Genomic DNA, 23,566 nt, shown 5'->3' with positions numbered 1-23,566 from the left:
TCGTCAGCATCGATTCCACTTGCTGTGCCTTAACGCATTTTTATCAATGCCTCACGTACACACTACTGACCAGAAAGCCCTCTCCCGCCACCCGCCCATGGCAAGAAGATATGCCCCTAGCGCTCCAGCCCTGCACAACATGCGTAAAAAAAAACCTCCGGGGATAATTAACTGGGAAAAAAAAGGACAAGCTGTGGACAGAATGTAACGGCACCGAAGTCTGTAAAGTACATACAAAAGAAGAAGAATATCAGACACTGGATGTCTCGCTTAAGATGGCAAAGAATTGTTTATTTGACTGTAATATGCTTGCGTATTAAAGATGTTCCTCATTCCGTTTGCCCCACAAGTAACAGATGCGCTTATTGTCGATAACTGCAATTACAATACATTTACACACGGGGGTGATATTAAAATAAAAAAAATAAAGGCCTAACTGACAAAGTAAATGTTTTTGAAACGTAATGGGTTATTCCGAATTTTTTTTTTCCGGGAAGAAATTGTATTGCTTAGTGTGTGGTGTCGTAGAACCTCTGAACTTTGTTCCATAGAAAAAAGAAAACGTCCTGAAGCTCTTGATCACTGTAGGCCAGGCCATGACCCAATGACCCCTCTCAGAAGATGCCCACCCGTTCTCCTCCCTGCATGTTGAACCGCCTGCCAATGAATGTTGCAAAAGCCTTACAAAAGGTTTCCTTTCCCTGATTGGGTCTTTAGTTTGACGGACAGACGCGTGGGCCTATCGCGAGGTGCCGTCGTCGAGGTTCTCAGAATCCATTCTCCAATGGGTACCTTCTGAAGTGCAATTTTAAGAAGTACATATCTCTCCACGAACACGGTACTCTGCTGCTACATAGTGCTTGTTTTAATAAAACTTCAAAACTTGGGACTCGGGAGTAGTATTTGCTGTACTTCGCTGGCTAAATACTGAAAGAAGATAGGGGCTCTGTATCGGGGGAAATGTTAAAGGTGACATAATATACCACCAGGAGTAAGTGTAATATTATTAGTATAATATGTCACTTTTAATGCATCGCTGGTGGAAGTCATCTTTCACATTTCCTCCTGCTCCGAGCATGATTTACACCCCTCTTATGTGTTGAAGACTTTCTAAGTTAAAATATTGGATACCTCCTACATATTCTTTAATACAAAGAATTAAACGGCCTAAATAACAGAATGAGACGGTCAAACTTGAAACAAATGTCACAATTGTTTTTTCATATTTTCAAAGTACAGATGAACGTTTGGGTAAAAAGGCTGGAAAAACACAGAAATTAAGTTGAACAGTACTGTCAAAATACTTTTCAGTCACAACAATTTTTTTAAGGGGAATGGCATTTGTAGCTACCGAGACTAGTTCCTATTTTAGTGTCAAGTCATTAAACGTTTCTAAACACAGACTTATCCTAACCAAATGGCTATCGTTAGTTACACATCATCAAATTAACTGGATAGAAAATAAACTCAAATAGAAGGCCTTTCCATTACTCTTAAACAAACAATACCATTTACTATTTCCATCAATTAGCTCCCTTAACATATAGATATATTAATCCTAGTAAATCTCATCACTCATCAAGAAGTGCTTGTTCCATTGATTCCATTCTGCGGCTAAAGCTGCCGCTCAAATGAGTGTTTTAAAAGAACAAGACGTGGAACACAACGCATCACTCGACAGGGCCACACACAAAGCTTACCAACGAGTGCTTTATGGACGTTCAGAAGTAACTGGTGTCCATGGATTTAAACCAAAAATAAATACAAATGAAAAAACCTGACAAAAAAGGTCTCAATGTGTCCATGGGTATATACACACACGCCTCTCTCTTCGGAGATACATAAAAAAAAAACAGGTGGGTGCCACTGATGTCGCCGGCTTCAGTTGGCCGACGCCATGATCTTGACGTACTGCAGGGCGCTGTGCGCCGCGTCGTTCTGCGCGTTCCCGCAGCTGATGCCGGTCCCGTGGCACACGGTCACCGGCGTGGTGGACAGCTCCACCAGGCACTGGTACTGCCCGTTCACCGTCAGCTCGTCTGCAAACACACACGCGCTCACATTTAGGGGACTTTGCTGACGCTTTGATCCAAAGCGACTTGGAACAATTCATTCACACACCGACGGCGGAGCCGACCACGCAGGGCGACAGCCAGCTCGTCAAGAGCAGTTAGGGTGAGGCGCCTTGCTCAGGGTGCTACCGTCGCCCCCACACACGTCGCCCCCACACACGCCCCCCCCACACACACGCCCCCAAACACACACACACACACACACACACACACCAGCATTTACTCAGGCCGGTCTCATCATGGTGGAGCAACTCTTCTCCAACACAGACCTGCTGACAACAAACTTACAAACGGTACGAGGAGGAACCAATGACGTGACAAAACACACATCAGAAGACGAGACGGAGATGGCTGTCGTCTTGTGCCGTAGTAAAGTCGGTACTCTGTTATGTGCATCAGCAGAGCATTCAGATGATGCACATAAAACACATAACAGAACAGAGAACATAACAGAGAACATGACAGAGCACATGACAGAGAACATAACAGAGAACATGACAGAACAGAGAACATAACAGAGAACATGACAGAGAACATGACAGAGAACATGACAGAACAGAGAACATAACAGAGAACATGACAGAGAACATGACAGAGAACATGACAGAGAACATAATAGAGAACATAACAGAGAACAAGACAGAGAACATGACAGATCAGAACAGAGAACATAAAAGAACAGAGAACATGACAGAGCACATGACAGAGAACAGAACAGAACAGAGAACATGACAGAGAACATAACAGAACAGAGAACATAACAGAACAGAGAACATGACAGAGCACATGACAGAGAACAGAACAGAACAGAGAACATGACAGAGCACATGACAGAGAACATAACAGAACAGAGAACATGACAGCACATGACAGAGAACATGACAGAGAACATGACAGAGCACATAACAGAACACATGACAGAGCACATGACAGAGCACATGACAGAGCACATGACAGAGCACATGACAGAACATAACAGGGTGCTCGAAAGGCGCCGGGTTCGGTCGTACCGATGTTGAAGTAGGCGACCTCGAAGCTCTGCTCCGTGGCGAGCTCCGACATCATCTGGATGTAGTCCGTGTTGGGGATGCTCAGCGGGCTCCGGCGCAGCAGAGAGAGCTTCTCCGCGGTGGAGCTCCGCAGCTCCTCCAGACGGACGCTGGGTTTAGGGGCCTGGGACAAGAACACGTTTAGGACCAAACACGTTTGAAGGGACTGCGAGGTTCTGGGTTCGATCCGCGATGTCCTCAGTGCCTACGCTGTGGGCATCCTCGGGCAGGACGCCCTAACATAAGCCATCTGCTGCTCCATGGATAGCAGTGTCTGTCTAAATGATTAAACAGCAACTAAAAGTAATAACAGTTATTTCATATCCTTCATCACACATCAAATATTTTCACGTTATATTTTCATTGTCATTTGGTTGTAAGAATGCATGAAAACAAAAAAAAGAATTCCCCTGCACTATGTACATTTCTTAAACGATTAATAGTATGAAAGGTGTTCTTCGTCAACAACAGAGACCCGGTATCACTCGGCCGTACGCCCAGCAGAGAGGCCAGGGGACCCACCACGCTAAGGGCCAGCCGGTGCCAAACGTACCCAGGTTATTTCTCCGCATCCCGACAGACTCTGGAGCTTCGCAATCATCTTATTGGCCGCCGCTCGCTTCCCGGCCTTTTTCGAGTTCCCCGCGGCTGTGGAGAAGACATGGACACCCGGAGGAGGAGTTCAGTCAGGCGGCTCGTTGCGGGGCGACTAGCAACAACATTTCGTGGAACATTATGCGTCTCGGGGCGAGGAGAGCCCACCGGTCTCAGAGAGGGACTCCATGCGGCAGGTCACCGTGAACTCCCTCCGGTGGGGCGGGCCGGCCTCCATGAGGACTGTGTACTCGGGGAGACGCCAGCCACGCTGCAGAGCGAGCTCCTGGGGAGGACAGACCCACGGACATCACATGAAGGACACGGGGGAAGACTTTACTTGCTCGGTCGCCCCTCTGTGTTCGTCTAAAACTGACTTGCATGTATTTAAACTCCCAACCCCGTTCTACCGTGGAACCGGTCCCCCAGTCAGAGAATGACCCCCCAAAATATAGACAACAAAAAAGATAAGTTAACAAACTCAAGACTTGTATTGCACTACTTTGTTCCCCAGGGCAGGGTTAAACGTTGATATTCTTTCGCATTCTTCTTCTACACCCGCTGACCTGCAATATGCCGACTGAGTTGGGGTGTTCGCTGGGCTCTGCCGCGACACCGTTGCTTTCTTGTTTGACGGCAGGGCACCTGGGGGGGAGGGAACGACGGCATCAGTGACCGTTCACAGGGAGACACGCCCCCTCATTGGCAGATCAAGGTGTCAATCATCCGGAGGTGACTTACACAGCGGATCCCATGTTGATCTGCAGCAGGCTCAAAGCGCCCTCGGCCGCCCGGTGTTTGGCCGCCTTCTTACTGGAACCGTGACCTGGGACACAAGAGAGGGATGGTTAACAAGCATGTCCGCTTCTTAAGAGATTACCGTAAAGATGTCCACGGCAACAAGTGCCAAGCACTAACAGTCTATAGCAGGGGTCACCATCACAGTGCAGACCAGGGCCAGTGCGCCCGCAAGGACTATATGAGGGGCCGGCAGGCCTGTTCTGAAATAGCACAGCTCATTCTTGAACAACTCTTTGTTCAAGAATGAGCCATTCTTGAACAAAGTCATTGTTGATCATTATTGTGAGAAATCCTTAACAAGATCAGTGTCTTCACATAGATGAGTATCATGAATCAATAATAATAATATATAACTAAAGCCAAACTGAGCAAATTTGTTGATTCAGAAGAGTGTATCAAACTGGGTGCCTTTCGTATGACTCAGTCCCCATGAGGTAGCTCTCAGGTTCAAAAAGGTTGGTGACCCCTGCTCTATAGGTTAACCCATTCCCCGTACACAACAAAGATAGGTGGGATAAGATGCTACACAATGCCAAGTACCATTTCACCAGTAACATGCATGTAAGAGTATATATGTGTGTTCTTGTATGGGTCCAATATGATCAAATATATTCGGATAATATACAGGATTAGGGGTCAAGAGTATAAGAAGTGTATCGGTCGAGGAGGCGTGCTCCACTCCGAGACAAAGGGTACCGGGTTCGATCCCCAGGCGTCCTGGAGCAAGACACCCACGTTCCAACCGCTCTACCGGCTTCTTCAGGAGGACATGCACCTGAATTCACTGCAGGTGGATCAGGATCCAACCAAACGGTCCGTTGCTCCGAGCTGAGGTGCTGTCACCAACCTGAGCAGCACACGTCTTCTATCTTGACGTTGAAGATGAAGCTGGGCTGGTGGGCCTCCCCCTCTGCCTTCTCCATGGTGTACACCGGCAGGTTGCCCGTCTTGATGCCGTACTCGTGGAGGATTTGTATCGGCGTTTTGCAGTGCACGGGCCTCTGCGGTTGATTAACATTCATGCTATGAAATACCATGAAATAAATCGGTTACCTAGAAACACATCGCCGGCTCATCCATGACACAATACAACCAATGGGGTAAGCATGAATGTTCTGCACATCGTTTTTTGACAGGGGGATAGGTAGGGAAAGGTTAAATGTGATATGATCAACCCTGTTGTTATTTTTTTTATAAACAATGGCCTGGCCATTATCCACAACTGTAACCAGGCAGTATTGTATACAGTCGGTTCTATAGAGCTGCTCAACGGTCCCATGTTTGCAGTCTTTTTTGGGGTTAAATCGTGACCATGCCGTGGGGAGACATAGATGTACATACAGCTTTAACACCGACTGTATTGCATTGTGTCAGTTCTACAGAAATCAACTCAATTTCGATTAGGCTCAAAACAGCAGCACCACCTGCTTGGTTAATAGCCTGCATTTCAAAACGCATAACAAATACTCGTTTCTGTTTCAAGTCTGTGCGTCCCATTGGAATATAAAATGACAATTTGTCTTATCCGCTCGTCTTTAAAGGAGATAAAGGCCTTTACGCACAGCTTGGGTCGTCCTGCTTTTACCAGCATGCCCTTGGTTTCATACAAACCAACGTTCTTCATGCATTATATATTATTATATTATATATAAGACAGCAGAGGTTGAACATCACTAACCTCGTGTTTATGGGGATACGGTTCGCTGCCGTCTGGCCTGATCCGTCTTCAGACATCTTGAGAGGTGATTTGGAGGACGATCTGCTGGAATAGATCTATGTACTATATCTCTCGTTATCAATAATTTCCTATACGGGTTCACCATATAGTAAGGCTCACAGCTTTGTGATTGTTTAACTGGAGATTTTACACATTTCCACACAATTACAATCCGGTTCACGAAAGGGGTCACTTCATCTGCTTCCGTGGAAACGCATGGAAAACGTGTTACTGCCATCTATTGGTCATGCAAACAGCGTAGTAAAAATCGATAAATGTCCCAATATATGCTCTCTTTATTGCCATAACATATAGGGAAGCCTATTCAACATAATGGTGATATACTTGTATTAATAATTGTGTCATATGTCATAATGTTTGCATATAGCCTAATACAATTGTAACATGTAAATCACAATTGTCTGGTAAAATAATCGAATAGGCCTAAATATAATCATATCTAATAATAATTTATCCATAAAATGTTCAATTCATCGTGTCACAGAAGTAGAGCACTAGCGCTGAAGGCTGATTTGCATAAAGGCCGCTATGCATCATGGGTAGTGTAGTGTGGCAATAAACGTTCGTCAGTTGGGCCAATGTTGGGCCCCATGGTTGGACTTTCCTGAAGCGCAGTTGCCGCCGCCTTTTTCAACGGCTCTGGTTACAGTTTGAATTTCCTATTTATTTCCTCTAGTGAATTTTAAGAAAACCATTATTCAAAGAGTTTTAAGCCTGGAACCAAGCGAAATATCCAATTTGTCCAATATATCTCAATATATAATATAGGCTACCATAAAATATTTCAATCTGATCAAGAGAAGCTTTGAACAAAGGAAGAAAAAGCAAATGTAAAATACCTATTTTGTGATGGAATGGAACCACTCATCCCATACACCATTGAGAACCGGTGAGTTATGTCTTAAAAAATGTTTTTCATTTCACTAATATCCTAAAAAGGTGTTTTACATTGCACCTTTTGACCGGTAAGCATCTATATGTGTGTGTGAACACACTGACTTTGTTCCCGAATGTAGAAATTAGGTGATAAAGGCGTCAGCGTGTTATCTTTATGGGACTCGGAGCAGAGGCCGGGTACCTGTTTTGAGCCAGCAATATACAGTTACACAGGCTTCATAGGTACACTTACCCTACAACAGAGCCAGCAATATACAGTTACACAGGCTTCATAGGTACACTTACCCTACAACAGAGCCAGCAATATACAGTTACACAGGCTTCATAGGTACACTTACCCTACAACAGAGCCAGCAATATACAGTTACACAGGCTTCATAGGTACACTTACCCTACAACAGAGCCAGCAATATACAGCTACACAGGCTTCATAGGTACACTTACCCTACAACAGAGCCAGCAATATACAGTTACACAGGCTTCATAGGTACACTTACCCTACAACAGAGCCAGCAATATACAGTTACACAGGCTTCATAGGTACACTTACCCTACAACAGAGCCAGCAATATACAGTTACACAGGCTTCATAGGTACACTTACCCTACAACCGCGTGTAAAGGAATTATTTAATGTAATACTTACGTACAATGGGAATAGTACAAATGTTTCCGTCTGCTAATCATCGTCATAATCATCAGCCTCCGATTCCCAACGGGTGTGGTTGCTAAGACACGTTGGATGGTTAGATAAGTTAATTACGTTACTCGTTTTAAATACATGTGAACTAAGTTACGTATTCGTTCAACACTATGTATTCCTAGTAGTGCTGTCAAGCGATTAAAATATTTAATATTTTAATTAATGTATTAGTTAACTCACAATTTTTTTTCTATGCTAAATATTCCTTGATTTCTTTGTCCCGTTATTTTTTTGCATTTTAATGCTCTTATCAACATGGAGAAGTGCAACGGCTTGCCTTGTGCAAATGTTTTTTTATTGATAACAACATTGGCACATGCTGATCAAAACAGGACGATACAAAAAAAATGCCTATAGTGCAATTAAACGATGAACCTACAAACATACTGCCTTGAACATAGCAGCCAGGCTACTGCTTCTTTGTTTGGATCCAATTTTTTTTATAATTAAATAAAAAAATTGCGTTAATCGCGCGATAAAAAACTTAGCGCCGTTAAATTTGGTTTGCGTTAACGCCGTTAATAACGCGTTTAACTGACAGCACTAATTCCTAGCCTTCATCCTACCCAGATAATAACTATATGGCACTGCTATGTCATTTCTTTATTTTTTCGATATTACCTGCAGCGTGAAAAAGAAATGATTAGTACAACTCATCTCTGCAAAACCCACCACAACCCTGTACGTCTTCTCTTTCATACTGAACCCAAAAGCTGGCCCTCAAAAACACTATCTCCAGTACATGGCCTGACTTGTGTGCAGGGATTTTAACCCTTTTGGACAATCTTGTCCTCATCTCTAAAGAGAACGCATCATTGTCCGAAAGGGAAGTCATGGCGGCTCTGTGGTAAACGGTCGAGTTCAGCCGTAGCAGTAATCCATGGCTTGGCTTTGGCGCCAGCGCTAACCGTTTCCATGATAACAGCGAGCTCCAAAAAATCAAATACGTCGTGTTACATTTTAGGATTGTGGGTAGTGTAGTGTTTTTCAATGACATCGCGAATAAAACATTTTTTCCCTGAAACTTTTCTCTAACTTGGGGCTTCTACAGGAGCATACCATCTTTTCACAATCTCTTGGCTCGTGGAAAGTTTATCTAAGATGGTGACGATGGCTAATAATCAAAAACATCTATGCAGAATATGAATGGTAATTTTACTTCCGGATTCAATAATTGACGTACATATAACATATATACATACATGCATACATACATACATACATACATACATACATACATACATACATACATACATACATACATTCATCCATACCTACATACATACATTCATACTTACAAACACATAAATACGTACATGTACAGGTAAAACATTACCAAGAATGCAAAGAACATTCTCTAAGGTCACAAGCAAGTGGTTGCATGTTCCCAGTCGGTCGCATTTGACAGTTGCCCCCCAGGCGCTTATGGAGCTTCTCGACGCCAAAACGTTAGCACACATTTTCGATTCGCCAGCACATCCCAGAAAACTGCTAATGTTCGAAATCTACACAGTTGATTCTTCGCCTAAAAAATCATCGAAAGTGACTTTGTGGATGAAAGGGCCTTCAGGGACGGGGAAGACCACACGCGTCCGCAGAGAGGAGGAATGTTGGGGCATCTGTCGACATCCGCCAATGCGTTTGAACATCTTGCTCACATCATCGTTCACCTTCGTCAGGATACTGACTAAGTCTTGGCCCCTGGGAAGCATAGGACACATAAGTCCCAGTCAGTTATAAGTGAACAATTAATCATTATGAAGTATGATAGAATCCATGAATGGATTCTAATATCTGATATTAGGATTAGGATACTAATATAAAATGTGAAATTACATTTATTAATTCATTAGCCTTAAAGTTATGTCGGAAATTGAAGCTTGATACGATGTCAGACCACAACATCTTAGTTCGGTTTCACTTACTCTGGAACCAACTGCACAAGGTTCTGGCACAAGGACTGGATGAACCAGGAGCCTTTATCCTCCAATCTCACAGAGACATGGGAGGGAGTGGTAGCCATGGCGGTCAGGAAATCTGCCGTGCTGGGTACGACCACGGCGTCGCTACAGATATCACCAGGGCTGCTGGGTCCGTCGGTCTGGATGTTGACCCCAGGGCTGCTGGGTCCGTCGGTCTGGGCGTGGACCCCGGGGCCGCTGGGTCCGTCAGTTTGGTCGTGGACCTTAGGGTTGACGGGTCCGTTGGCCGGGACGGGGACCGCCTGCTCCCTCTGGTTGCCCTGGCAGGCCTGGATGAAGAACAGCTTGGGCTTCCCTCTCAGGGAGGGGCACCGCACCCCATGCAGAAGGTCTGTGAGCTCCTTCAGCCAGACCACCTCCCCTTTCACCCCGTACACGCCACCCTCCAGGCCGTGGCTCAGGACCACGCAAGCCACGCAGTCCATCCCACTGTGGTCCCTGCTGGCCAGCTCCCGCATGGAGGAGAGCATCTCCTCTCTGGTGGCGTCCCGCACCACCTCCACCTGGAAGCCCAGCCAGGTGAACACACGCCTCAGGCTCTCTGCAAGACCAGTGTAACACACACACACACACACACACACACACACACACACACACACACACACACACACACACACACACACACACACACACACACACACACACACACACACACACACACACACACACACACACACACACACACACACACAAATATGTACCAGGGCTGAATCTTTGCAAAAATGACAATCTATATATTTTGTTAAAATATATAGATCGCCTCATCATTCCCCTGCTGCTCAAAACAATCTTACTACTATAATAGCAGGCCTGTCGCACCAGTTACTCAAGTTACTCATGTGCGCATGTGCCAAGCAGCCTGCAGCTCACACACACACGCACAGCACGCGCAAACGCATACATACACCGCAAGCAAGCACATTACACACCGCATACACACACCGCACACACGCACGAACATACCCGGAAACGCATACACACACACAAAGGCAAGACAAAGGCAGCGACACATGCACGGAAGCGCACACACGCGCAAGCACAAACACGCACGCGCACACACTGTACGTCAAGACAAAGGCAGTGATACACTCGCCGAGCTAAGACGTTATGTTTTTAAACATAACAGCTCCGCCATCGGCACACGCACAGGTAAGAACACACGCGCACGCGCACACACACCGCAGCGACCCTCGCCCAAGTAAGACGTTATCTTTTTAACCATAACTGCTCCGCCATCGAAAGATACGCCCAGGTAAGAACACACACGCACACACCGCAGCGACACACTCACCCAGGTAAGACGTTATGTTTTTAAACATAACGGCTCCGCCGTCGACAAACTCTCCCATGTAACACGTTCTGTCTATAGACTGTAGAAATTGCGATAAAAGAAGGGAAGAGACCATTTCTCACCTCGACAAGCAACGGTTTGTCGAGGTGATGACAATCGTTCATTTTGTCATATAAAAAACATTAATTTCAAACTTCGCACCGCCCGCCATATCAAGTCACGTGATCTTAAAGAGACAGTGTCCCTATAAAACAGAACGAAAACATGTCCATGACACATTATGGGGAATTACCCTAATTATCTACAAGCTAATTTTCTATAAGCCGCGCCTTTTTTCCCATTTTTCGATTCTGCGGTTTATATAACGGTGCGGCTAATCTATGGATTTTTACAGCTAACGGCCACTAGGGGACCTCCTAAATCTATGGATTTTACAGGTTACAGTCCAACAACTTTAACTCTATGGGCTCTATGACCAGTCCGCGCCCCCCCCACCTTTAGGCGGCGGGCTCCAGCAGGAAAAGCTGGAGGCCGGAAAAGAGTTAGACAGGTAGCGCGCAAAAGTAAAAGTGGAACCGAGAGTGGTACGAGAGACAGAACGAGAGCAATACAGACATTACGAGAGCCAGACAGCCATCTCTTTCCCGACAATCCACTCTGTGCACGAACCCTTAGGTAATTAGGGCTGGCCCGAATTATTCGAATATTCGAATACTTGTTCGGAAAATTAGCATTCAAAGCTAAATCACTATTCGGAGCTTCGTTTTTTTTTGACGTGCGTGATGTTACCAGAGCGAGGGAGAAAAAAGACTATAAGCTTCAGCGACACCAAGCAGAGAAGCAAGAGAGGTGGATGAAGAATAGATATCTTGTTTCCCTTTACTTTATAACACAACATTAGCGGGATCTCGGGAGGAAAAGTAATACTTAGCGAAACGCTAACCTTAGCTTAGTTGTTTGTTTACGTTCGCTGTACAGCGCCGCGCCAATCTACTGTGAATGGCTTGCTGCAGAGCGTGAGCGTCTTGGGAATACCCGGTCAATATAATGGATATAATATGGACACATAAGACAATCAATATTCAGCATTTTTTATGGATTTATTGTACAAATTCCCTGAAAAGATGCACGTTCCAGGATGAACTGAAAAGCTCCCGTCTCGTCATTCCCATGCTGCTCGCAACAATATGTGTAAAGGAGCAGAATCTGGACTAAGATTGGGATTATATAAATATGGTATTAGTATAGCATGGGCCTACCTTTATCAATGGCTGTGCCCTCCCGATACTCGTATTTTCTAGGGGAACGGCTGAAGTCAGAGTTGTTGACGATCCAGCAGATGCCTCTCTGTTGAGCCTTCATGGGGTATGGCGGGGGATCCCTCTGATCCTGGAAACACAAAGCTGTGAACGATGAGGCTCCATATAACACCAGAGGTCCAAATCGGTCGGTAATGTTGTGTAACCATTCAAGGTACTTCAGGTAGTTTTGGAACAGACTCCATTGGCCTCCCAAACCGTTTGAGGAATTATAAATGAGTTGATGAGGTAAACGGTAAACGGGTATAAATAAGGAACTGTGTCATAGTTGATAACGTAAATGGGCTTATCAGGGACTGAGTCATACTTTATGATATAAAATTTAGGCCGCCGCTGGAAAACTGTAATGTCGTCACTGGAAACAACGAGAGGGAACGTTAACATAAGAAGGGCAGTTATTGCAGAAATAGCCTCAATATTAAACATTACAGAAGCACACAATTATTCACGAGGTCACGGCTAGAGCTTTCTTTGATCAATCAGAACCAGAGTTCTAATAAGCTTGCATCACTCCTGAGAGTGGTCCTTCTGGTTGTGATGTTGGATTCTGAATCAAAAGATGAAGGACGCTCCCCCAAAACTCCATCAAAGATCATGTGATGATCATGCAAAATGAGGAAATGGTTTATTTATACATCGGGATCATCATCTGCTGCTGTACCTTTCCACGGCGAGAAGCATCCGATGAGGACCTTGGTCGGTGGTCAACAAGTCCCGTCTCTTGGGCTATTTTTCCTGAATACAGTATAAGTTTATACTTTATTTAGTTGGTATATTATAATGGTAATTATGTCAAATGCGTGGATGAAGATCATGACCTTATTAAAAACGTTTAATGTTTACCTGGTGAGTCCTTAAACTGTAGGATTTGTTTCCACAACACTGGACGGACATCTTTTAGTATCTGCTCCAGCCGGAGGAGGTTAGAGCTGCTCAGAAGGTCCATGCGCTCCATTTCTAAGAAGACTTCAAGTGTAGACTAAGGGATAAGAGCATTGAAAATTACATATTATAGCATTATAACTATTCCTCTGTAGAGCACTCTGAAGGGCCTGTTGGAAGTGTGCTACATAAATTAACTTCCCTTGCTTTAGGTCTTTAAGATGTTTGTAGAATAACATTTGAGATGAAGAGTTTGAAAACACGATCTCATAAAAATTAAAACTATACATAATTCACAAAACAGCAGCCCTTGGTATACAGAGTCTTGAGAAAGCACTTACAACATTCGGCTCCAGTGCTGAACGTTTGAGGTCCTTGGTCAAAAGAAATTTGATTTTTTTCAATTCTTTTTGGCCGATGTCTTTCGAAAGTTCATAAAGCAGCTTCCTATATGACAAGAGCAGACATTTAAAAATGGAAAATTCGACAGCTTTTCTAGATTAATAATGTTAATGAATGTGTGGGGGATGGGGGATTTCTTTACCTGTAAGGGGTGATAGGGTTTACTGTAGTAGACATCGTACTATTGAGATCAAGCTCACGCAGTAACTGAAAGTATCCGATGACACGTAGTAGATCGGCGAGTAGGTATGGCTGATCCTCAGAGAGGACGTCTTTTTCCTCCAGAAGATTGAAGAGGTCAATGGGGGACTTCACTGAGCTTATATCACATTTCAGGATATCTTTGCAGAGAAAGGCCAAAGCTTTTGTGTCATCGCTGTTCAGGACCTGGTCCACCTTTAGTAGCTTCTCCCGGAACTCCATCTCTGTTCCAAAAGTCAGATATTGAGATATAGGCCCAGGCATGTCTCAGGGCGTTGGCCACTACGAGAGTGTGCCAGGCATTCAACTTGAATCTTAGTTATTCCATGCACACACAGCTATGACAGGTCTATAGGTATTGAGTAACTTCTTAGTAGCTGCTCTTCACTCAGTTTCGAGGAAGTATGCAGTATTGCTCATAACAAGGAACCATTCTTTGCCACACACACAGACACTCACTCACTCCCACACACACACACACACACACACACACACACACACACAAGCACTCACACACAAACACTACGTTGCGCACTTTAGATCTACTTGGAAAGCGTGAAATAAATGCATTTAATTATTAATTGTTATATTACCTGTTGAGATTGTGTTTGACAGCGAAAGGTTCTGTCCGCTTTAGTTCAGGCTCTCCTATTATCCTCCTCCACAAATATGTTTTCTAAAGTGATCTAAATTATGACACGCGTCCGCTCTGTCTGTGTAGGCTGTGATACTGTCTGCCAGCTTGTGCTGTTCATTAGAAACCGAAACCATATTTGCTTAACTGCCAGTCGTGTCCTACCTTATGGAGGCGTTTCCCTTACTGGTAAGATGTGGCAGTAAGGAGGTTGTTTAATCATTATAAGTCATTATAGAGTCAATCCTTTATTACTTTCAGAGAGACATAAAGCATTGGGATACAGCACAGTGATAAGATGCCATACGCATGTGGGCCCACTACCTCTTAGGTCTTTGATAAACACATTATTTATGGGATCCTGCTGTGAACGAGCAAGGTACGTGTTATTACTCTGTTTTCTGGGAATAATTGACGCAAGCAGAAACCAGAAAACAAGCCGTTTTTTTGTTTTTTCGTTTTGACAAGAAAACGAAAATCTAAATTTCAGTTCGTTTATTCGTTTTTTGGTTCTTACTGAGCGAAACGAATATACCACTCAATATCTGGTTTCCGCCGGTGGGCGGGTCCTCTTATTGGCTAGCGTGCTTCATTGCCCTGTGCTCTTCATAATAAAAGTTCTTCCGTTTGATAATGTCGACAAAAATATTAATGTATTATAGACACTAGCAGACACAGAGGACAAGACCACCCACAGTCAAGACTGACACGGCTTCAAATAACAATAATAGTATTCATAATCATTTGAAAATGAGAAGTTATGAAGTTATGATGACTTCAGTGCAGTTGATGTTTAGCCACAGTTAATACATGCAGAGCAGACCTGAGATCGCTGGCTGCTGATTTCCTCACAGCCTGAGAGCTATGAGGAATACAAGTGATGACAACACATTTCTGACAGCTGAAAATTGCGCATTTGTTGACCTTTATCCATTTAAAGTAAACAAATATTTTTTTCTTGTTGAAAGATATTTTATATTGTTTTCATATTATTATTTACTGATGGTGTTTACAGAATGCGAGTGCGTGTTATATTGAAAGCGAGGCTGGGTGTGCCTATGAATATAGTGAAAAACATTAAAAAAACATTAAAAAACAGTGAGTTTTTTAAGGTGCTGTACAAGCAAATCATATCGTCTACTCTGTACAGTGACAGGGAGTGTAAAGTAACCTACTTCATTCAATATCGAATAGGCCTATACTGTAGCCTACACTATGTACAAATGGTTTTGCTCATGGCAGTTGTGACAGTCATTTTAACGTGTCAGCAGACCATTTCGCGTGCATATGATACGCAAAACCCAGGATTAACTACTGTGGAGGGCGGATACGTCCATTTCGCGTGCATATGATACGCAAAACCCAGCATTAACTGAATGGGAAATGCAATATTTTAGGACAGATTCACCATTAAACGTGTTTCTAATGACATTTCTAGCGAGAAATGTACTTTTCCCTTGAATAACCTTCAGTCAGTGAATGTGTATGATCTTTATTAATCTTTATTATCTGAATGGGAAATGCAATATTTTAGGACCGATTCACCGTTAAACGTGTTTCTAATAACATTTCTAGCGAGAAATATACTTTTTACTTGCATAATCTTCAGTCAGTGATTGTGTCTGATCTTTAGTTTTATAGTTATTAAGAAGATTTTATCGGCTCGCTCGCATGTTTCAACAACGCCAGGTTGTTAGGGACGCTGCTTTCGCTAAACTAGCAACTAACGTGTTTCCGGCAGCGTTTGTGTTATTAAACCGTTACTTTATGTAACTTTTAATGATATCATCTTGTTAGAAACACGTATATCTGAGAGCCAACCCAGTCGCAAAAAGCATACGTTGACAGTGTACGTTTTCGTGAACACTGGATTACGTCACATTTCAACATAAAATAGCGTGTTACACACACACACACACACACACACACACACACACACACACACACACACACACACACACACACACACACACACACACACACACACACACACTGCTAAATAAATAAATAAATACTAAGGCAGAATAAAGAATAAATTAATTCATTATCATTCAACTTCAACATGTGTTATTACAGTATATTGGTGGAGGGATGACGTATGTTGGCCAACCCGGAAGTGAGCGTCGCCCTGGGTTCCCTTGACAAAAATCCAACGGGTTTTTCCATTTGATTTTGGATTATTGCAGAAAAATTTGCATCTTTGAAGCACCTCCTCAAAAACTGAAAATACATCTAGTGTACACTAGATGTACAACCCTACTGTCCACAAGCATCACCCCCCCCCCTCCCCATATGGATTTGGAGAATTGTTGCCACGTCCCAGTGGGGGAGGTATCATATATATGAAAGAGGGCATTCAATTACTACAATGATCAATTAGGAGGCCGAAGCCCTAAAGGAAGTGATGCAATAGGTGACTTGGTCGACAACATTTAAGTAAGCTTTACTTTGAGGTCTCTTATATATATCAAAGGGGGTCTCAAAGGACGCATACGCTTCAACCTGTGGCTCCAGCCCTACAGGAAATGACTCAGCAAGTGCTCCATCTCGTTGCACCTGCACCCAGCGGCTCGCTTGCAAGATTTTGGCCTGAAGTTCTTCCCAGACCTACACCCTAGCCATCCAACACGCATATCTGAGAATCAGGCTTCTCTTTAATAATGACAAAAAGTTATTCGAGAAATACACATTAACTTTTTGTTATCTCATAAGCGGCGTGGTGCTGGCTCCTTTTGACCTTTTGACCCCAGACTTCAAAAACGTGGCCACAGGCCAGCTGTGTCTACACACCTTAAGCCAAAAATGTAGACCTCCATCCCACAAAAAATGGGGACTAGAAACTAACCTCTGTCTTATGTACATTTACTGTACTGTTGGAGGTCACGCCCCTTTTCCGGCCTTTTCGAGATAGCTAGGGATGCTAAAATGTTTACACACATTTCCCGGGGCCCTGAGAACGACATATCCGAGATTTGGAGTTCTAGCCCTTAGAGAAAAAGTTTCCCCAAATGGACTGTCATTTGGACAAAGTCCCTCAGAAGTGTTACCTGCAAGACCTAATGGTTCAGAATGTGGTGGAAAAACAGTTTTTGAGATAGGAAGGTCCTACCGCCCTGACATTTGAATACCTTATTCTAAGGCCTAACTGGGACCCCCGCACCGAAACTTGGCCCGGTCGGACCCTGAGGGCAGGAAGGGGTGGCCCTTCCTGCCCGAAACTTGGCCCAGTCGGACCCCGAGTGCAGGAAGGGAGGGCCTGGACTTTCATAATCCTCGCTCGACTGTAAAGGATGTTTGGTCGGATGTTATGACGAAGAATCATAATGTGAAAGGGAATATTCTATAAATGTCTTGATATCATCTTTCGTCTCAACACTTCTGCTGCAGCCGCTTAAAGTCTCCCTCCGAGAACCTTAAAATATGAATCAATCCATTAGAAGTATAAAGATATCTTCCCAGTAGCGTAACGGGGCAAACAAGGTGTCCTTTGACATCTACGTTTCGAGGCGATTGCAACAGTGCCACACATGATCATATTTGAATATGTTTCGGGGTAGTAATTAGCTGTCGATTTTGGAGGCCTTTATCAATAATGACCAGCTATAGATTTGCTTCCCGATGGAGATTTTTGACAAATTACATGTTATTTAGCATCTACACGTTAAGCTGAGTCCAATGAGATCAAGCTCAAGCTCGCCCTCTTGCTACACCGAGATCATGTCCTAGACCTAGGTGTACCATGTAAAATACATGTTACCATTTTCTAGAGTGTCATGCTTGGTGTCATTGGACTCAGCTCAACGTGTAGATGCTAAATAACATGTAATTTGTCACAAATTTCTATCGGGAAGCAAATCAATAGCTGCTCATTATTGATTAAGGCCTCCAATTTCGACAGGTAATTACTACCATTAAACATGTTCGAATATGATCATGTGTGGCACCGTTGCAACCGCCTGGAAGCGTAGATGTTGAAGGACACCTTGTTCGCTCTCTTACGCCACCGGGAAGATATTTAAATGCTTCTGATTGACTAATGAATTGATTCAGCTATTCCCCCAGAAGTCTGGGGTCAAAAGGTCAAAAGGAGCCGGCACCACGCCGCTTATGAGACAAAAGTTAATGTGTATTTCTCTCATTCATCAGATCACGTATGCAAATTTAAGCACTGTGACGCGACTCGGGCTCTGACGATACTGGAAAGCGGGAAAGCGGGTCATCTTGCCTCGCAACAAGCAGGAAGAAGCGGGAAGAACCCGGCGAACCGATTTGATTGGCTGACGGATGCATCTGCAAAGACTACTCCCCCATCCGTCAGCCACGCGGCGCCTCCCCACGTCCGTTGACTGACGGTGCAGTGGGCACGAGGCGTAACAACCTGACGTCGTTGAAACATGCGAGCGAGCCGATAAAATCTTCCTAATAACTATAAAACTAAAGATCAGACACAATCACTGACTGAAGATTATGCAAGTAAAAAGTATATTTCTCGCTAGAAATGTTATTAGAAACACGTTTAACGGTGAATCGGTCCTAAAATATTGCATTTCCCATTCAGATAATAAAGATTAATAAAGATCATACACATTCACTGACTGAAGATTATTCAAGGAAAAAGTACATTTCTCGCTAGAAATGTCATTAGAAACACGTTTAATGGTGAATCTGTCCTAAAATATTGCATTTACCATTCAGTTAATGCTGGGTTTTGCGTATCATATGCACGCGAAATGGACGTATCCGCTCTCCACAGTAGTTAATGCTGGGTTTTGCGTATCATATGCACGCGAAATGGTCATTTGGCGTATGTACTGCACGCATTTTGAAAGTGTCAAACCGTGCGATCTGTACGCATATTGGTGAGACTGGGTTGGCTATAGGGCAACGCATAATGCATCCTGGAATGAGTGAAGCTTGCCTGCTGACACGTTAAAATGACTGTCACAACTGCCATGAGCAAAACCATTTGTACATAGTGTAGGCTACAGTATAGGCCTATTCGATATTGAATGAAGTAGGTTACTTTACACTCCCTGTCACTGTACAGAGTAGACGATATGATTTGCTTGTACAGCACCTTAAAAAGAGTTTTTTAATGTTTTTCACTATATTCATAGGCACACCCAGCCTCGCTTTCAATATAACACGCACTCGCATTCTGTAAACACCATCAGTAAATAATAATATGAAAACAATATAAAATATCTTTCAACAAGAAAAAATTATTTGTTTGCTTTAAATGGATAAAGGTCAACAAATGCGCAATTTTCAGCTGTCAGAAATGTGTTGTGATCACTTGTATTCCTCATAGTTCTCAGGCTGTGAGGAAATCAGCAGCCAGCGATCTCAGGTCTGCTCTGCATGTATTAACTGTGGCTAAACATCAACTGCACTGAAGTCATCATAACTTCATAACTTCTCATTTTCAAATGATTATGAATACTATTATTGTTATTTGAAGCCGTGTCAGTCTTGACTGTGGGTGGTCTTGTCCTCTGTGTCTGCTAGTGTCTATAATACAGTAATATTTTTGTCGACATTATCAAACGGAAGAACTTTTATTATGAAGAGCACAGGGCAATGAAGCGCGCTAGCCAATAAGAGGACCCGCCCACCGGCGGAAACCAGATATTGAGTGGTATATTCGTTTCGCTCAGTAAGAACCATAAAACGAATAAACGAACTGAAATTTACATTTTCGTTTTCTTGTCAAAACGAAAAAACGAAAAAACGGCCTGTTTTCTGGTTTCTGCTTGCGTCAATTATTCACAGAAAACAGAGTAACAAGACGTACCTTGCTCGGGAACTTCGAACCCATGTCCCAACACGAACTCTGACGCTGAGCCAAGCGTTGGATTATCTCTTCAACCTGGAGAAGTTTGATTGCGATTGGTTTACCCGGAAGGAACCAGAAAGCCCAAGGCACCTGGTTCAGAAATGTAAATATGACTCACACCCACACCCACACCCACACACACACACACACACACACACACACACACACACACACACACACACACACACACACACAAATGTTTTTTTCAAAACAGGCCCCCTCCATCACTCAAAGGTTATATGCTTGCATATATTGCGACTATGCTATACAATAAGCTATATTAACTTCCCTTAAGTTGCTTGGCCCACTATTGCCGTCACTGCCGAACTGATTATGCGGAAAGGGCCACCATTACTAATGGTTGTACTGATGTGTCTATGCTCGGCTATATACTTATCATCCACCAACAGATGGCGCTATGGGTCTTTAGCGTGACAGCCAATAGAGTGAGTAGGTCAAGAGGAATTCAGTTTAGTGATGGGAATTTCGGCTCTTTTCAGGGAGCCGAATCATTTGGATCCGCTCACCAACAAGAGCCGGCTCCTTCAGCTCCCAAACGGCTCTTCATATTACCATTCATACCTTTTATAATTCAGCCAAATGTAGCCCGTTTTGACTTATTCAGAAGTAAAAATTACCTTTTCTAATATCAATAAATTGCTGTAGCCGATTGTTTTCATTGCATATGAGCGCAACATGCATCCCCGCACCTCGCTGCTTGCTTAATGGTATCATCCTTGTCTATCCACACTTTATTGGTTGCATGCATGAACCTAACCCGGGGATCCCACCGGACGCGTTACGGCAACGTTACGGCTGCGGCACGTCTTGGCTGCGACTTTGCCCTGCTTGCATTTCCACCGGGCGCGTTACGGCAGCGCAACGCTGCCTTGTGAGCCAGCCGTATTCACGCGAGATCCCGAGATCCCGCGATAATCCTAAACCTAATGTACTCACCTTCCACTCCCAAAACTACTGCAATTAAATGCCAGGCTTTGTCCTTTCTGACATTGTTCTTATAAAAAGGATGATTTGAGACCCTTTGATTGATTGACTGCTGACCTGGTGCCACCGGTCATGACGTAATAATGTTGGTGTTTTATTTATTGTGTTTTATTTTGAAAATTGACCGGATGCTCTATGGCTTTTACTTTTTCACTTCCTGCCCTGATCAATCTACTCTGTTTAAATTGACGCGGTTCATCAACGGCTTGCCGCAAAAATAGAAATGCTACGGAATGATAGCGCTGCGGCATGGCGAGCCGCTTCTGGGACGTTGCTGAGACGTTCCGCAGCCGCGCCCTGTGGAAATGGTCTCATTGATTAGAGTGGAACCTATCTGCTGCGGTGACCGCGGCCAAGACGTGCCGCAGCCGTAACGTTGCCGTAACGCGTCCGGTGGAATCAGGCCTTGACAGTCAGTCACTGCACACACGCATAGCATGCACGGAGCACCCGTAGAGCGGACATCTTCATATCATTCTGCCTAGGAAAACTTTATAAATATATATATAAAGAATAAAAGAAATGGCTAGCGGCTGGGAGCCGACTCCAAACGTTCACTTAAAAGAGCCGGCTCTTTCAACCGGCTCGTTCGCGACCGACCCTTCACTAATTCAGCTGAACCTGTACATGCATGGCGAAGAGAAAAATTCAAAAGGGTACCTCTCCTAGCAACCATCTGCTCGTCCTATTTCGTATGCATGAAGAAACATAGCAGGAACCCCGTCGACCAATGGTTGAATCCATTGATCCATTGTTATTTACCGGTCAAACTCAACAAGTGGCTCAATATAATGCTGTTAAGGAACCGGCTCCATTGAGTTTGACGGGAAATGGGGAAGTAAACTGAAGGAGCTCAAACAGCGGGTTCCACACCACAGTATGTTGCAGCTGTCAGAGTGGAGAGACAGCCTGACTGGAGAAAGATGGCTATGTTGCTGCTAACCGTTTGCTGGCACGGAATCGTTGGAGGTCTTCAACACGTGTGTGTTCGAAGGGGACGAAGACAACTCGGAAAATGTATGAGATTCGACGAGCACTGCCTGTTTTAAAAAAACGAAACGTATGAGAGATGTGTTTCAACATCAAGGTTTCCTCACAGACCTCAAGCTAAAAGCTAGGTTGTGCCCTTTTAATGAATTTGGGGATTCAATGATTTGCGACCAGATAGTTTTTGGAACCAACTACAAGAAAATTAAGCAAAAGCTGTTACGGTGCGTGGCACTCACGTTGGGTAATACAGGGGGATGTGCCGGGCTGGTGAGCTGGCAAAGCAGCATGAGGCGTCCGAGACACCACACATGGAGCAGCCTGTCACGTGGCGAGGCTGTGGACGCCATTTCAGTAAAAGAAAAGCACCCAGTTCAGATACAAGGACAGCTAGAACCTTCACGGTACAATCTGAAGATGGACAAGTGTTTAGGAGGAACCGCGTTGCTTTGGATTCAGGAGCATGGTCGGGAGCTCATGGAGGGGGAGCAGATCAGACTAAGTTCAGACAGACACTCTAATGAATCACCTATTTTTGTGTTAAATGTAATGTTTTGTAACTTTGATAACTGAAATAAATGTTTTGCTTTTATCATAAGGTGTTAGAACAGGGAAATATAAGAGAAGTCTAACAGAATTTAAGTTAAATGTAATGTTATGTTTGGTAATGTTTTATGGAGAGCTTGAAAATTTATCTTGTTGAAGTAACATAGTCAGAATGGAATGTCTATAGCTCGACTATACTTATCATCCATCAACAGATGGCGCTATGGGTATTTAGTGTGACAGGCAGGCAGCCCATTGAGGGAGTCGGTCAAGAGGAAATCTGTTGATCCTGTACATGCATGGCGAAGAGACACATTTAAAAAGAGTAACTCCTAGAAACCATCTACTCGTCCTATTTCTTATACATTAAGAAACATTACAGTGGTAAAGGTAAAAATTCAGAGATGTTGGTTGGTTGGTTGTTTGTGGTCAATTCTTTCATATCTTGTATGTTGAGGCTCCTCAAGATTTTATAAAGCAGCTTTCTACATGACGAATGCAGACATTTAAAATGAGAACGATCAACAGCTTAATTAGATGACTAATGTTAATGCATGCTGCGGGATTTCTTTACCTGTAAGGGGAGATGAGGTTTTTTATCCCACAATTGCGATCAGAATCAGACAGT

The 23,566-nt window shown here is 43.8% G+C and overlaps 2 protein-coding genes across 2 annotated transcripts; both read right to left on the bottom strand.

Moving 5' to 3' along the window:
- Window positions 1–271: 271 nt before the first annotated feature.
- Window positions 272–6,442, bottom strand: prkra (protein kinase, interferon-inducible double stranded RNA dependent activator). Its single transcript, XM_056579255.1, has 8 exons — window positions 6,195–6,442; window positions 5,364–5,539; window positions 4,457–4,541; window positions 4,282–4,360; window positions 3,884–4,001; window positions 3,675–3,769; window positions 3,083–3,245; window positions 272–2,039 (listed from the first exon to the last, which is right to left on the bottom strand). Exons 1-8 carry the CDS (start codon window positions 6,248–6,250, stop codon window positions 1,882–1,884), a joined length of 930 nt encoding a protein of 309 aa, XP_056435230.1. The 5' UTR covers window positions 6,251–6,442; the 3' UTR covers window positions 272–1,881.
- Window positions 6,443–7,031: 589 nt separating this feature from the next.
- LOC130373704 (caspase-8-like) lies at window positions 7,032–14,937 on the bottom strand. The gene is made up of 9 exons (XM_056580325.1): window positions 14,524–14,937; window positions 13,872–14,154; window positions 13,669–13,774; window positions 13,289–13,424; window positions 13,081–13,180; window positions 12,704–12,800; window positions 12,386–12,515; window positions 9,779–10,376; window positions 7,032–9,554 (listed from the first exon to the last, which is right to left on the bottom strand). Exons 2-9 carry the CDS (start codon window positions 14,150–14,152, stop codon window positions 9,359–9,361), a joined length of 1,644 nt encoding a protein of 547 aa, XP_056436300.1. The 5' UTR covers window positions 14,153–14,154; window positions 14,524–14,937; the 3' UTR covers window positions 7,032–9,358.
- Between the last annotated feature and the right edge of the window lie 8,629 nt (window positions 14,938–23,566).

The sequence above is a fragment of the Gadus chalcogrammus genome, chromosome 20 (assembly GCF_026213295.1).
Source record: "Gadus chalcogrammus isolate NIFS_2021 chromosome 20, NIFS_Gcha_1.0, whole genome shotgun sequence".
NCBI classification, from domain to species: Eukaryota; Metazoa; Chordata; class Actinopteri; order Gadiformes; family Gadidae; genus Gadus; species Gadus chalcogrammus.
Note: the sequence above shows the minus strand (reverse complement) of the source record. Positions and strands in the feature narration are given on the sequence as shown.

Coding starts and splice junctions, on each gene's coding strand:
- prkra (XM_056579255.1), bottom strand. CDS start 6,250: ATGTCTGAAGACGGATCAGGCCAGACGGCAGCGAACCGTATCCCCATA. Junction 5,540..6,194: donor CGTATCCCCATAAACACGAG/GTTAGTGATGTT, acceptor GGTATTTCATAG/CATGAATGTTAATCAACCGC. Junction 4,361..4,456: donor ATCAACATGGGATCCGCTGT/GTAAGTCACCTC, acceptor CCTCCCCCCCAG/GTGCCCTGCCGTCAAACAAG.
- LOC130373704 (XM_056580325.1), bottom strand. CDS start 14,152: ATGGAGTTCCGGGAGAAGCTACTAAAGGTGGACCAGGTCCTGAACAGC. Junction 13,775..13,871: donor AACCCTATCACCCCTTACAG/GTAAAGAAATCC, acceptor CTTGTCATATAG/GAAGCTGCTTTATGAACTTT. Junction 9,555..9,778: donor CTTGTGCAGTTGGTTCCAGA/GTAAGTGAAACC, acceptor TATGCTTCCCAG/GGGCCAAGACTTAGTCAGTA.